The 12,237-nt window shown below is 45.1% G+C and overlaps 1 protein-coding gene across 1 annotated transcript; it reads right to left on the bottom strand.

Annotated features, from left to right (window-relative positions):
- Positions 1–7,339: 7,339 nt before the first annotated feature.
- On the bottom strand, positions 7,340–11,471 carry LOC135245808 (transmembrane protein 19-like). Its single transcript, XM_064319093.1, has 6 exons — positions 11,237–11,471; positions 10,516–10,629; positions 9,305–9,439; positions 8,486–8,740; positions 8,065–8,274; positions 7,340–7,754 (listed from the first exon to the last, which is right to left on the bottom strand). Exons 1-6 carry the CDS (start codon positions 11,364–11,366, stop codon positions 7,591–7,593), a joined length of 1,008 nt encoding a protein of 335 aa, XP_064175163.1. The 5' UTR covers positions 11,367–11,471; the 3' UTR covers positions 7,340–7,590.
- Between the last annotated feature and the right edge of the window lie 766 nt (positions 11,472–12,237).

Genomic DNA, 12,237 nt, shown 5'->3' with positions numbered 1-12,237 from the left:
GACATAGTAGGCTATATCTAATTGACCTTAATTGGAATTTATATTTGTATTATGAATATTGAGAATAGTCGCGTTGATTGCCTATTCTGTTCAATCATTAATTCCGAGAATTAGGAGAACTGTCAAATGCAATTGCTTGTAACATTGACAGGAATACAGCGTTTTTTACTGCCTGAAATAAGTGCAATAATTCTTAACTTCAAGGACTAAAATCTCGTCAAATTATAAATATTAGAATAGGCTATGTCAAATACTACATGAAGTTTAATATATCCTGGCTTCGTTTGGGCTGATTGCGAATCTAAGATAATCTAATTGGACTATTAAACCAACTCCTGAGATAGCTATGTTTAATAGCATATAGGTCAAAATCCTAGAATTAATATATAGTATCGTGAAATGGCAATGCAACTATTCGGCTATAGCCCAGCAACAATTTTGGACTTAATTTACAAAATGTAAAATCTTGGCAAAAGTGTCTCAGGTAATTTTTCTACAGCACTTTACAGGATTTTCCTAACTTTAACTTCTTGAAGAGGTTTTTTATAATGCTTTTTATATATATAAAAATAGGCATTGCTGTAGAACTCAATTGCTTTCAATTACCAGCAGTGATTGTTACATCTGCATTAGAACGCTCAGTTAAGAACATCCCCAAGTGTATCCATCCAACTCTGGCAAGATGGTTGGAGAACTGGACCCGTTTTGAATGACCTTCATGTGACATTTTGCATTCGCACAACTGTCGGAAAAAACAGGACTTCTCAAGATTTGCAAGTAAGGTGTCCTTCAGTGTCATACATCAAATGGCTAAGCCTAATCCTGGCTGGGAATGGTTTGCTTCCCAGCAAAACCCTCATATCTGGAGCAGTGTCTCTTTGCATTACTGTTTTCAATGTGTCTGTTGTCCTGCCAGCGATGGGAACCAATTAGAATATGAGTCCCCTTTCTTCATCTGACATTACTTAATGTCTGTGACGCAAAAAGGGGAAATATTGAAAACATCCACTAATCCATGGCGTGTTTTCAGTTTACACTTACAGCACTGTTTCTCCTTTATAAAAAAAAAATTGAAGGCATCTGTTGAGTCTCGGTGAACTAGAAATACGTCTTGCACGAGTTTGGTAGTTGGGGCGGGGGTGCGGGGGTGACTGCTGCTTGGGGCTCCAAAAGGAAACGATTAAGCCCGAGACGGAGCAGCGGCCGTTCCGCAGGGTGACGGAACTCCAGAGTGATTGATAAGAGCGGTCCGCGGAGCGTGGCGCTTTCGTCATTCTGTCCGCCAGACACCGGCCTCGAGCTCTCCTGCTTCAGACGCGGCGTAAGGGCAGCGGCCTCCGCTACCGGCTCCGTCTAAATCAGATTAATCCTCGCAGTGAACCGCCGCACAATGGCTTTGAGTGCTGTGCAGCAAACCACAACAACCCCAGGCGCTTCATTTTTATCCAGATGAATGACATCGAACGCTCGAACCCGAGCACGTAAATATTTAGGCATCGCTTATTCTTTTACATTTGTAAAGTACCGACATTAAAAGCCTGCTTAATGTAAAGTGACGTGTGTTTGTCTGTTAAGCCCACGACCTGGCAGCTGCAGATATGGTCAGACATCAGTGCATTGGGGACTATTCCCGTATTAGTGACCGTACCGCAGTGATGCAGCTTTTGCACGTGCAGACCTGCTTGCAGTGTGCATAGAAGATGTCAATCAACAGCTGTGGGGCGTCGACCCAGGGTGGCTTGTGTGTCATGACCAGGAAGAGAAAAAAGACACCTGTGTGTTTCCAGAATAAAAACAGAACTTCTGCTGTCCTGGTCAACTCTAACCCAGCAGCATGTGTAATACCCAAACCATCAGGACAGGCAGCACTCCATGCAGGCATGATGGGATAGCCCATTATGATGCTTTATTGTGCACAAACCACCAACTGCTGCAGACATGGGGCACGAGGTCTCTCCAGACCCGGCTGTCTGGAACCACTTAGTGTTGTCATCATCCACAGACATTTCTCCCAGCAAGTCATGGGTAAAGTTCCTCGCCCCCCCCCAAATACCTACCCCCACCCCCCACCCCTGATGTGATGCCGACGGCGCCGGGCATCGCCCCGCGACCCTGCCAGCGCATAGTTCTAATGGGTAGGAAATTGATTGTTTCCTCTGCAGACAAAATATTTTGGAGAACAAAAAAAAAAACCTGATATGAAGGGACTGCAGAAGCCTACGGGGGTCCCGGGTCAGGGAAAGAGGCTGTTCCCTGTGCCCGTGCACTTAACATTAACAGGCAATTTGCTCCATCTGTGGCAAATACCTGCCCTCTGGAGACTACAGACAGGAGGGACAGATACTGCACCCCCCCCCCCCCCCAAATTACCAGTACCAGAGTGAGGCTGAATTTTCCTTCTTGTAAAATTGCATCATGCTAGGAGATTCTAGAAAATGATTTTAAATGTCCAATTTTTTATGTGGTTTTTAAAAGTTTGTACAGTTCTCCAATTGCTCCCGAAAAACAATTTTATCAATGACACACCAGTCATTGGCTTTAGAGTTCTGGAGCTGCTCTTTGGGCATATGCACAGGTGTCCCCCCCTTTCCACCAATCGTGGATTCCATGAGGTTGTGTGGTTATTTATTGCCTGTCAGCCATCACATCTCCATGTTTGGCTGAGAGACAGATTTACCACACACCTCAAGTGGGACTTGAACCCACAGTTCCCTGCTGGGCAATACCAGCGCATTTACCCTCTGAGCCACTCCAGAACTCTGGTGGAGGACTCACTATAGTTGCTTTGGTCAAAAGGCCACTGCACTCTCTGAACAAGGACCTGTAGGAGTCCTGAGCATGGCTGGCTGAGGACTCATCAGGGAGAAATGGAAGACCTGTTCAGATCAATCATTCCATATTATTTACCACAGCTCACCCAGTCAGCATTGTCATGATTCCACACCGCTTCTATTTATTTTACAGACATTTCTCAGCGCTACGCTGTATATCTGTGAATGCGTGTTATTCACAGGGTAGTCGTGCGGTAACTGAAACCACGTATTGTAGAACAGTCAAATTCCGCACGTAAGATTTTTTGTTGACTTGGTCATTTCTTATCCTATACCGCCCTCCTGTGGTGTAAATTGGAAATGTTGATGCAATTCTGTGTGAAACGCAGAACGTAGATCCATCCATCGATGTATTGCATGAGAGATAGGAATACACGCTGGAACGTCCACACACACAATTCATTCACACACTCATACATATGGGCAGTTTAGAGCCACCAATTAGCCTTCCTGCTTGTCTTTGGACTTTGGACAGGTGTTGTCCCTGAATTTTCCTTTTTGTAAAATTATGTCATGTTAGGGGATTTTAGAAAAGGATTTTTAATGTTCAATGCACAACTATAGGTATACTGTACTGTTGCACTGTACTGTTTTGACAATGCATGTATTCCGAGAAACAAAAATGTAACCAGAACACATTTATGCACTATAAGTGCATGTCCCATCAAATATAAAATATTTTTGGGATTGTCTTTAGTAAGAAATTTAGAGAAAAATAACCTTTTTCACCTTTCACTGTTCAGGCTGAATTATGCAGTATGGGGACACCCAATTTATAATTTGGAAAAAGCAGCATGAGTATAAGCGCTCACCTGTATGATAACTGAACCCATGCTTGCTCTGTGAAGGGGGGAAGTTACCAAGGCAGTACTGCACCACAAGACTCCAAAAGTACAATAGTAAAACTTCTCCAAATGCTCCCAAAAAGCAGTTTTATCAATGACACACCAGTCATTGGCCTTAGAGTTCTGGAGCAGCTCTTTGGGTATATGCACAGGTGTCCCCCCAGTCCACCAATCATGGATTCCATCAGGTTGTGTGGTTATTTACTGTCTGTCAGCCATCACATCTCCATGTTTGGCTGAGAGACAGATTTACCACACACCTCAAGTGGGACTTGAACCCACAGTTCCCTGCTGGGCGATACCAGTGCATTTACCCTCTGAGCCACTCCAGAACTCTGGTGGAGGACTCACTATAGTTGCTTTGGTCAAAAGACCACTGCACTCTCTGAACAAGGACCTGTAGGAGTCCTGAGCATGGCTGACTGAGGACTCATCAGGGAGAGATGGAAGACCTGTTCAGATCAATCATTCCATATTATTTACCACAGCTCACGACGTCTGCATAGTCATGATTCCACACCGCTTCTCTTTATTTTACAGACATTTCTCAGCGCTACGCTGTATATCTGTGAGTGCGTTATTCACAGGGTAGTCGTGCGGTACCTGAAACCACGAATTGTAGAACAGTCAAATTCCGCACATATTTTTTTTGTTAACTTGGTCATTTCTTATCCTATACCGCCCTCCTGTGGTGTAAAATGGAAATGTTGATGCAATTCTTTGTGAAACCCAGAACGTAAATCCATCCATCCATGTATTGGTTGAGAGGCAGGAATACACACAGGAACGGCCACACACACCATTCATTAACATACTCATACATATGGGCAATTTACACCCTCCAATTAACCTTCCTGCATGTCTTTGGACTTTGGACAGGTGTTGTCCCTGAATTTTCCTTTTTGTAAAATTGCGTCATGCTTGGGGATTTTAGAAAAGGATTTTAAATGTTCAATGCACAACTATAGGTATACTGTACTGTTGCACTGTACTGTTTTGACAATGCATGTATTCCGAGCAACAAAAAAAAAAGTAACCAGAACACATTTATGTACTATAAGTATATGTCCTATCAGATATAAAATATTTTTGGGATTGTGTTTAGTAAGAAATGTAGAGAAAAATAACCTTTTTCGCCTTTCACTGTTCAGGCTGAATTATGCTGTATGGGGACACCCAATTTATAATTTGGAAACAGCAGCATGAGTATAAGCGCTCACCTGTATGATAACTGAACCCATGCTTGCTCTGTGAAAGGGAGAAGTTACCAAGGCAGTACTGCACCACAAGACTCCAAAAGTACAATAGTAAAACTTCTCCAAATGCTCCCAAAAAGCAGTATTATCAATGACACACCTGTCATTGGCTTTAGAGTTCTGGAGCTGCTCTTTGGGTATATGCACAGGTGTCCCCCCAGTCCACCAATCATGGATTCCATCAGGTTGTGTGGTTATTTACTGTCTGTCAGCCATCACATCTCCATGTTTGGCTGAAAGACAGATTTACCACACACCTCAAGTGGGATTTGAACCCACAGTTCCCTGCTGGGTGATACCAGCGCATTTACCCTCTGAGCCACTCCAGAACTCTGGTGGAGGACTCACTATAGTTGGTTTGGTCAAAAGACCACTGCACTCTCTGAACAAGGACCTGTAGGAGTCCTGAGCATGGCTGGCTGAGGACTCATCAGGGAGAGATGGAAGACCTGTTCAGATCAATCATTCCATATTAGGCTCCAATTAGCCTTCCTGCGTGTCTTTGGACTATGGATAGGTGTTGTCTCTGAATTTTCCTTTTTGCAAAATTGCAGCATGTTAGGGGATTTCAGAAAAGGATTTTTAATGTTCAATGCACAGCTATAAGTAGACTTTATTGTGCTGCCAAAAAGCAGTTTTATCAATGACACACCAGTCATTGGCCTTAGAGTTCTGGAGCTGCTCTTTGGGTATATGCACAGGTGTCCTCCCCTTTCCACCAATCGTGGATTCCATCGGGTTGTGTGGTTATTTACTGTCTGTCAGCCATCACATCTCCATGTTTGGCTGAGAGACAGATTTACCACACACCTCAAGTGGGACTTGAACCCACAGTTCCATGCTGGGTGATACCAGCGCATTTACCCTCTGAGCCACTCCAGAACTCTGGTGGAGGACTCACTATAGTTGGTTTGGTTTTCACCAAAGGGAACCTGGGTTCAAGCCTCCTGTGCCTTTTTTTGGCCTGTAGACCTCATTATGCTGAATGAGAGCCTGGCATCCGGTGCTGTGGTGTGGCTCGATGGGTAAGTGTGCCGACGGTATTAACCAAACGATTGTGGGTTCGATTCTCGCTTCTGCTGTTTGCGTGTCTAATCTCTGCCTCTCATTTTCAGGCGTGGATACGTGTGTGTTGGGGCTGATGGTGGTGCTGGCTGCTGAAGACAGTAGGAGTGTGTTGTAATGAAAGCTGTATGAGCAATAATTGTCCTATATTGTAAATGAAATCCTGTTAAAATTTATGGTTTCATTTGGCAACATGTCACCTTCAATCTGTTCCTGATCTAACACCCCCTCACTTTCTCTCTCCAACCCTCGGGGGGCCAGTCCCCCCCTTTTACCCTCCCCCCCACACTTACCCAGCACCACCGTCATCCGGATCAGCACCTGTGAATGAGGAACAAGGGTCAGTCATACATACTGCCGTAGAGGGGCTTGAACCCACGAACATCAGGACGAGAACGCCGGCACACTTACCCGCTGAGCCACTCGGGAGGACACGCTCTGGTGTCTCAGTCAGTGTAATTAAGAAAGCGCTACTACCTCATAACATGTGCTCTACAATACAAAAGACCGGCCAGAGTATTGGATAAAAAGCTTGCATTTATTATTCAAGTGACTGCAGGGCTCTGTCAACAAACATTTCATGAGAAAAACAACTTTTTATTCAGTGTGCCTTCTTTCAATTTGTATATAGTAATAATCTGTAGATCGAAGAATTGTCTCAATTTTAGGGGGTTGAGTAGATCCAGTGTCATAAGTGAATACAGAACTCTTGTGATTTGTAATACAACGTCAGTTTAATTAAGATAATGTCTGCCAGCCATGATTAATCAAATAATTGATTTTATATGCACGTTACAATTGGGATACAAAAGTTCTACTGTTGCTGTAATGCTGCCCTCATTTGGAAGACTGGGAGAATGCACTACACAGGATATTAACAGAGAGTGTTGGGATCTGAGCTGAGCTGTGGCTCAGCAGGTAAGTCTAGTAGTGTGATTAAATCCGAGATTATGGGTCCCCGCACGTGGAGCGTGATGCATAACTTTTATAATTCACAGGTATTTCATATTTAAGCTAAATCAGATGGTGAAATTTGACAGGTGCAAGGCCTCCACTGGGCATAGACAGGGAATAATGTATTTTTGTGGACGAGAATTACAGAATCACTTGTGATGGTGAATTAAGGAGAGAAATTACGGAGTTTTTGCTCCATCAAATAGGGGGGAACAGAGACACGTATCCATGGTAACGTTCCTGCGTGCTCCACACAGTCACTGGCGCTATCGCTAACACACTGTCTCTGTCTGCTGTGCTGCCAGATTGTGAATGTGATGATGTGGACATTTATCTGATATGATGTAATATATCAGTCCTTAGTCATAGCATAAACATGACGTGGGTTGTACTCTTTAATTTTATCACTGGTTAGGCATGACCTACATACAGAAAAATACACACACACACATTTATTTGTACACCAAATGCACTGGTTTCTGCAGTTGTGATTCCAGTGTAAGCCTTCATAGGCACAACATTGCAACCTGTAACATTATAATTGCATAACTGATATACAAGGTTGTTTTAATCCAGACACACCCCCTGCGATAAAACACTGTAAGACCTGTCAGACATCAGATAACCTGCAGCGTTATTCTACAGCTCTGGCCAGAAGCCCCACGCCATGCCAGGCAACAGCCAAGCGATCAGGATGGCAGAGAAGAGGCTGGCGCTGTTGTCTTCCAGAATCGGCTTCCCGCTGATCCTCTTTGTGGTCCGAGACTCGTAGCTCACCACCTCTCCAGTCTTCACGTCATAACCTGGAGCAGAGAGAAACCACCTCTGTCAGTGGGAAGAGCACACACACACACATACACGCACACACACACGCATGACACCCACACACACACACACACCACACACACACCACACACACACTCACACACACCACACACACACCACACACACACACACACACACACACACACACACCACACACTCACACACACACACACACACACACACACACACTCACGCACACTCACACAAACACACACACACACGCGCGCACGCACACGCACGCACACTCACGCACACACACACACACACACACACACACACGTATCTCACCTGAGTACTGTGCTCGAGCCCCCAGGTAGGATCTCAGAAGGGACCCCGTGAGCCCGGCAACACCCCCGTACATGACGACCGGCCACTGAGGAGCGGCCAGGTTCAGGTCGCTGGCGAATAGGAGCTGGGAGACGAAGTAAGCCACACCCACCGTCATCCCGCCCAGGAAGCTGGCTGCAAGGCCCACGGGCGTGACGCCCCCATGCGTACCTGTGGACAAAGGAGAGGAGGCAAGTACCGTTTTTCGCTGAGATATTGGTTCACCCTCTGCATTTACATTTCTCCCCAAAAGTGGAAAAGCCTAATTGTATTCGTAGTGTTCATAGGCCTTCCTCTGTGCTGAAATGTCATCTGAAACAGCCCCCACTGATTGGCTAAAGAGTCTGCGCACCTTGTTTCTAAGACTTTAAATTCAACTCACCCACAGGGACCTCCTTCCAGGAGGTGATGAGGCGGGGCGGGGTCGTGCTGAGGACAGGCCCCACCTCGGAGGCCCAGACGTTCCCCGCGCTGCAGGCCAGCGCCCCCAGCAGGGACAGGCAGATCCAGGTGGCCGTGTACTGCCCGACGAAATCCAGCGGGGCCTCCCTGGGGCCCGTCTCGATCATGTAGAACAGGGCCAGCTCCGTGGGGATGCCCCCGATGCAGAACACCTGCAGCAGACCCATCCGGCTCCCTGGAACACAGCACAGCCTCAGGTGCTGTGACTAGCATCTGGGCACGCTCAGACACTGCAAAAAGCAGTGGCTGTTAGACAGCACGTATAGATATATAAACTGCAACTGCAACAGCGGTTTTGTTTGATGAGTGAATTTTCTTGTTTTGAGTAGAGACGGTACTCTAACAGTTGAATACCTGTTTTTTTTTTGAGTAAAGAGTGTGCTCTAATGCTTAAATTAGAGGGATTTTCAGGGGGTTTTCAAAACCAGGCTTGATAAGGTGTTAGATACCGTCTAGTCTGTAGGCAATCAGAGCACTCGGCTCAATTTAGTCTGGAAAATGGCATTGATGGGCTGAATTGCCTGTCCTTATCATTATGTTGTATTATGTTAAATACTCAAATATCTGTTTTTCCCACATATTTTTCTGTATGAGGGATTGGGGAAAGTGAAGTTCGCCATACAGTGAAGGTGAAATGCGCATCAGAAGGTGATTCCCCCTCCATAGGCCACACAGACCCGCACGAAACGCAGGCTGTAGACTGTATGCATCTGCACAGCATTACAGGGCTCGTTTTCACCTTTATATTCTGCGTCCGTTTGCTTGCTCACTTCGGCCTTCCACCTCGCTAGCTTGTAGGTCGTCACGAAAAACGCAAGCAAGGCGGAGAAGAAGCTGAGGTTGGCCATGGACAGAGTGAACCCTACCAGCATTCCTGGCGTGAAAAAAGAGATGCATCCACAGTAAGAAGTCACTTCCCTTATTTTACCTGGATAAAGCGTGGCACCGATACCCAGCAATGCCCGTCCCTATCAACAGTAAGACTCAGCAGGTGAATTAACACAAAGCTTTTGTGCAGGAGTCAAAGGCAGGACTCATTGCTTGTCCAAAATAATAAAAAAACCTGAAATGTGCCTAAGTGTATATTTCACATGTCAAACCGAAAGTATGATTCTACCTCACGCAGCATGCCTGGCATTCTGCATACCGCTTTACCACAGCAAAGTCGGTCACCGCCTTTGTGGCATTTTCAAATAGCCTCTCAGATAAATGAGTCACAAGCCTGTGGCGTTATGACTGCTTCAGCAGTGTACGAGCCCGAGAAGCCCTAAAGGAACTGGCGGCATGAGTCAGCCGTCTTCCACGCTGAATGCAAAGGAGGCTGATGCGTGTGCTGTTCTTATCTGGCCCTGGATAACTCTCTGGGCAGATAGCATTCTTTGGGCAGTAGTGTAACAATCAATTGGCAGAGCTTTTCGTTCACCGCGTCTCAAAACAAGAGCTGTACAGTACACACCAGCAAGCACGTGGTGTGCCCTGATGTCAATGGGAAATATGACGGATCCACTAAAACAAATGTCCCATTCTCCCCCCCCCCCCCCCAAAAAAAAGGATAGTGCTTGAGTGTAAAAATGAAAAGAAGAATGTTTTCCATTTGTGAACTGTTGCTCACTTCAACATCAGGAGCACCTGTTGGTTCATATATGAGATGGACCTCTGTTCCACACTACAAGGTGGCATTTTCCTCCCTTGACCCTGGCTAGCAATTTAGAAATGAAAAATATGCCTGTGATAGGTTTCTTGCAGCAAAGGATATGATTTAGGTTCAGTATTTTTTTCAGCTTGCTCCAGTCATGACACCCATGCAGCTGCAAAATGGAGCTATAAATTTGAATGTGACCTCTCGTCCCACATAAGCAGGTTAATAGCGCAGCTTCTGCAGCAGATTGTATAGTAGATTTCCCAGGTGCCGGGGGCGCACTTAAGCGTAATTTATTGACTCTTGCTTACCTCCCATTGCTCCGCTGCGGTCCAAGCTCTTGTTCCTCGTCGCACGGATTGTGAGAATTAAGGGCACGAGGACCGAAAACAGGCAGCGCCACGGAGATACGGGCCGCAAAGTGCCTGCAACGCAAATGAATCCAGAGGAGTTTTTTGGGCTTGCACGCGGTCTGTCTGCTGCATCGCTCTCAGGTTTCCAGTCCCAGTGTAACGACGAATAATGTGACATAAGTGCGCGCAGAGCATTGCTATTTTTCTTGTACATATAAGGATTAGTGCTGGCAATGCATCGCGCTTTGAGCCGTTCTGGGTTTTATTATAAGCAGGTTAATGTACTACGTGGTTTTCCTGCTACTAGGAAACCCTGGAATGACCAAAATTAATTTGCATTTCACAATAATGTTTCCATCCCCAGCTTATAGGTCTGATGTGCAGTATGTTCAATGTCCCCTTCAGCATTGTAAAGGCTATTTTGAACCGAAACTCAGGGGAAGAGCATAGTTCCACGTACCAAGCATACCAAATAGATGGCGTACAGAAGGCTCATTTCTACATACTCGGTGGAATTGCCCAAAAGGGTCCCCCTGGATTGTACTCATTTTTCCAGAGAAAGAAAACCCCCCTTTGTGCCATGTCCAGAACATTACCGCGGCCAACCTTGAACTCTCGTTTAGCCACAGCGTGCACAACATTGAATCAACAGGGGCGCCAGAGTCGCTGAGGAACCCACCGTGGTAAGAGCTTGCCGCCAAAGACACGACCCAGAATGCCAAAGAGACGGCCAGGGATGCACAGAATATCATCATGTCAGCCATGGTCTTGAAATAGTCCTTCACCGGGATGTCTGCTTCGAACTCCATCTCGGTTGGTGAGAAAAGTACCTGCAGGACACCACAGGCTATCACACAGTCTAATTTGAGCTTAGCTCACACCACCTTGACAGAACTGTGCTTTTCTATGGTCAGGCTGAATCATTTTTATAGGCTTTTGACCATCTTCAAACATGACAGTATTTCCCCAAGGAGAAGGGGCTGTATTATCATCATTATGCAATTACAGCACTGGTTTACTGCACCGTATTCTGCAAAAAAGATCAACAGTATTAATTTAGTTGAAAAAATGCATGTTAGTTTCATTTATTTTGCATTTTACAGCCAGTCCTGTCTCTCTCCTGTTCAAATTTCACAGAAAATTACACTCCTTTCATTAAATCTTAAAAATTTAGATTCCACCTGTGGAAAAAAGGTGAGTGGAAAAAAAAGTACTCAATGAAATGTATTCATAAAAATAGCTGAACAAACTGATCAATCTATAATCCTTGTAAAGAGGTGAATAAAAGCTTACCTACCCCAGCACAAACAAACAGACAGTTGAGAAAATATTCCTGCTCTGGAAAACAGAAGAAAGCGCAACATCACATGCCGTCTGACTTCATAGCTTCTGAAATTGCCATTGCTTTTCAATTTCACAGCTGTTTTTGCTTTTGGATGAGTCTCAAAAAAAAAGGGTGGGAATGGCAACCAAAAACCGAAATCATTGATGTACATTATTTAGTTTCTTCATTCAATTATCTATTACTTATCTATTTACCTAAGCTGGCCAGCAGATTCAACCCAAGCTAGAAATTGGCGAAAGCTATCAGTATTCTTCACGGTATTGTTCATAATGCAGCCTCTAGTATCATAATAATCCCAATGTGAAAAATACAGTTATTTGTGTTAGTTTCAATAT

Source organism: Anguilla rostrata, chromosome 19 (assembly GCF_018555375.3).
Source record: "Anguilla rostrata isolate EN2019 chromosome 19, ASM1855537v3, whole genome shotgun sequence".
Lineage (NCBI taxonomy): Eukaryota > Metazoa > Chordata > Actinopteri > Anguilliformes > Anguillidae > Anguilla > Anguilla rostrata.
Note: the sequence above shows the minus strand (reverse complement) of the source record. Positions and strands in the feature narration are given on the sequence as shown.

Excerpts from the sequence above, each read along its gene's own strand:
- LOC135245808 (XM_064319093.1), bottom strand. The coding sequence starts at position 11,366 with ATGGAGTTCGAAGCAGACATCCCGGTGAAGGACTATTTCAAGACCATG. Across the intron at positions 9,440-10,515 it reads CCGCAGCGGAGCAATGGGAG|GAATGCTGGTAGGGTTCACT; the intron begins GTAAGCAAGAGT and ends TTTTCACGCCAG. Across the intron at positions 7,755-8,064 it reads GGCTCGAGCACAGTACTCAG|GTTATGACGTGAAGACTGGA; the intron begins GTGAGATACGTG and ends TCTCTGCTCCAG.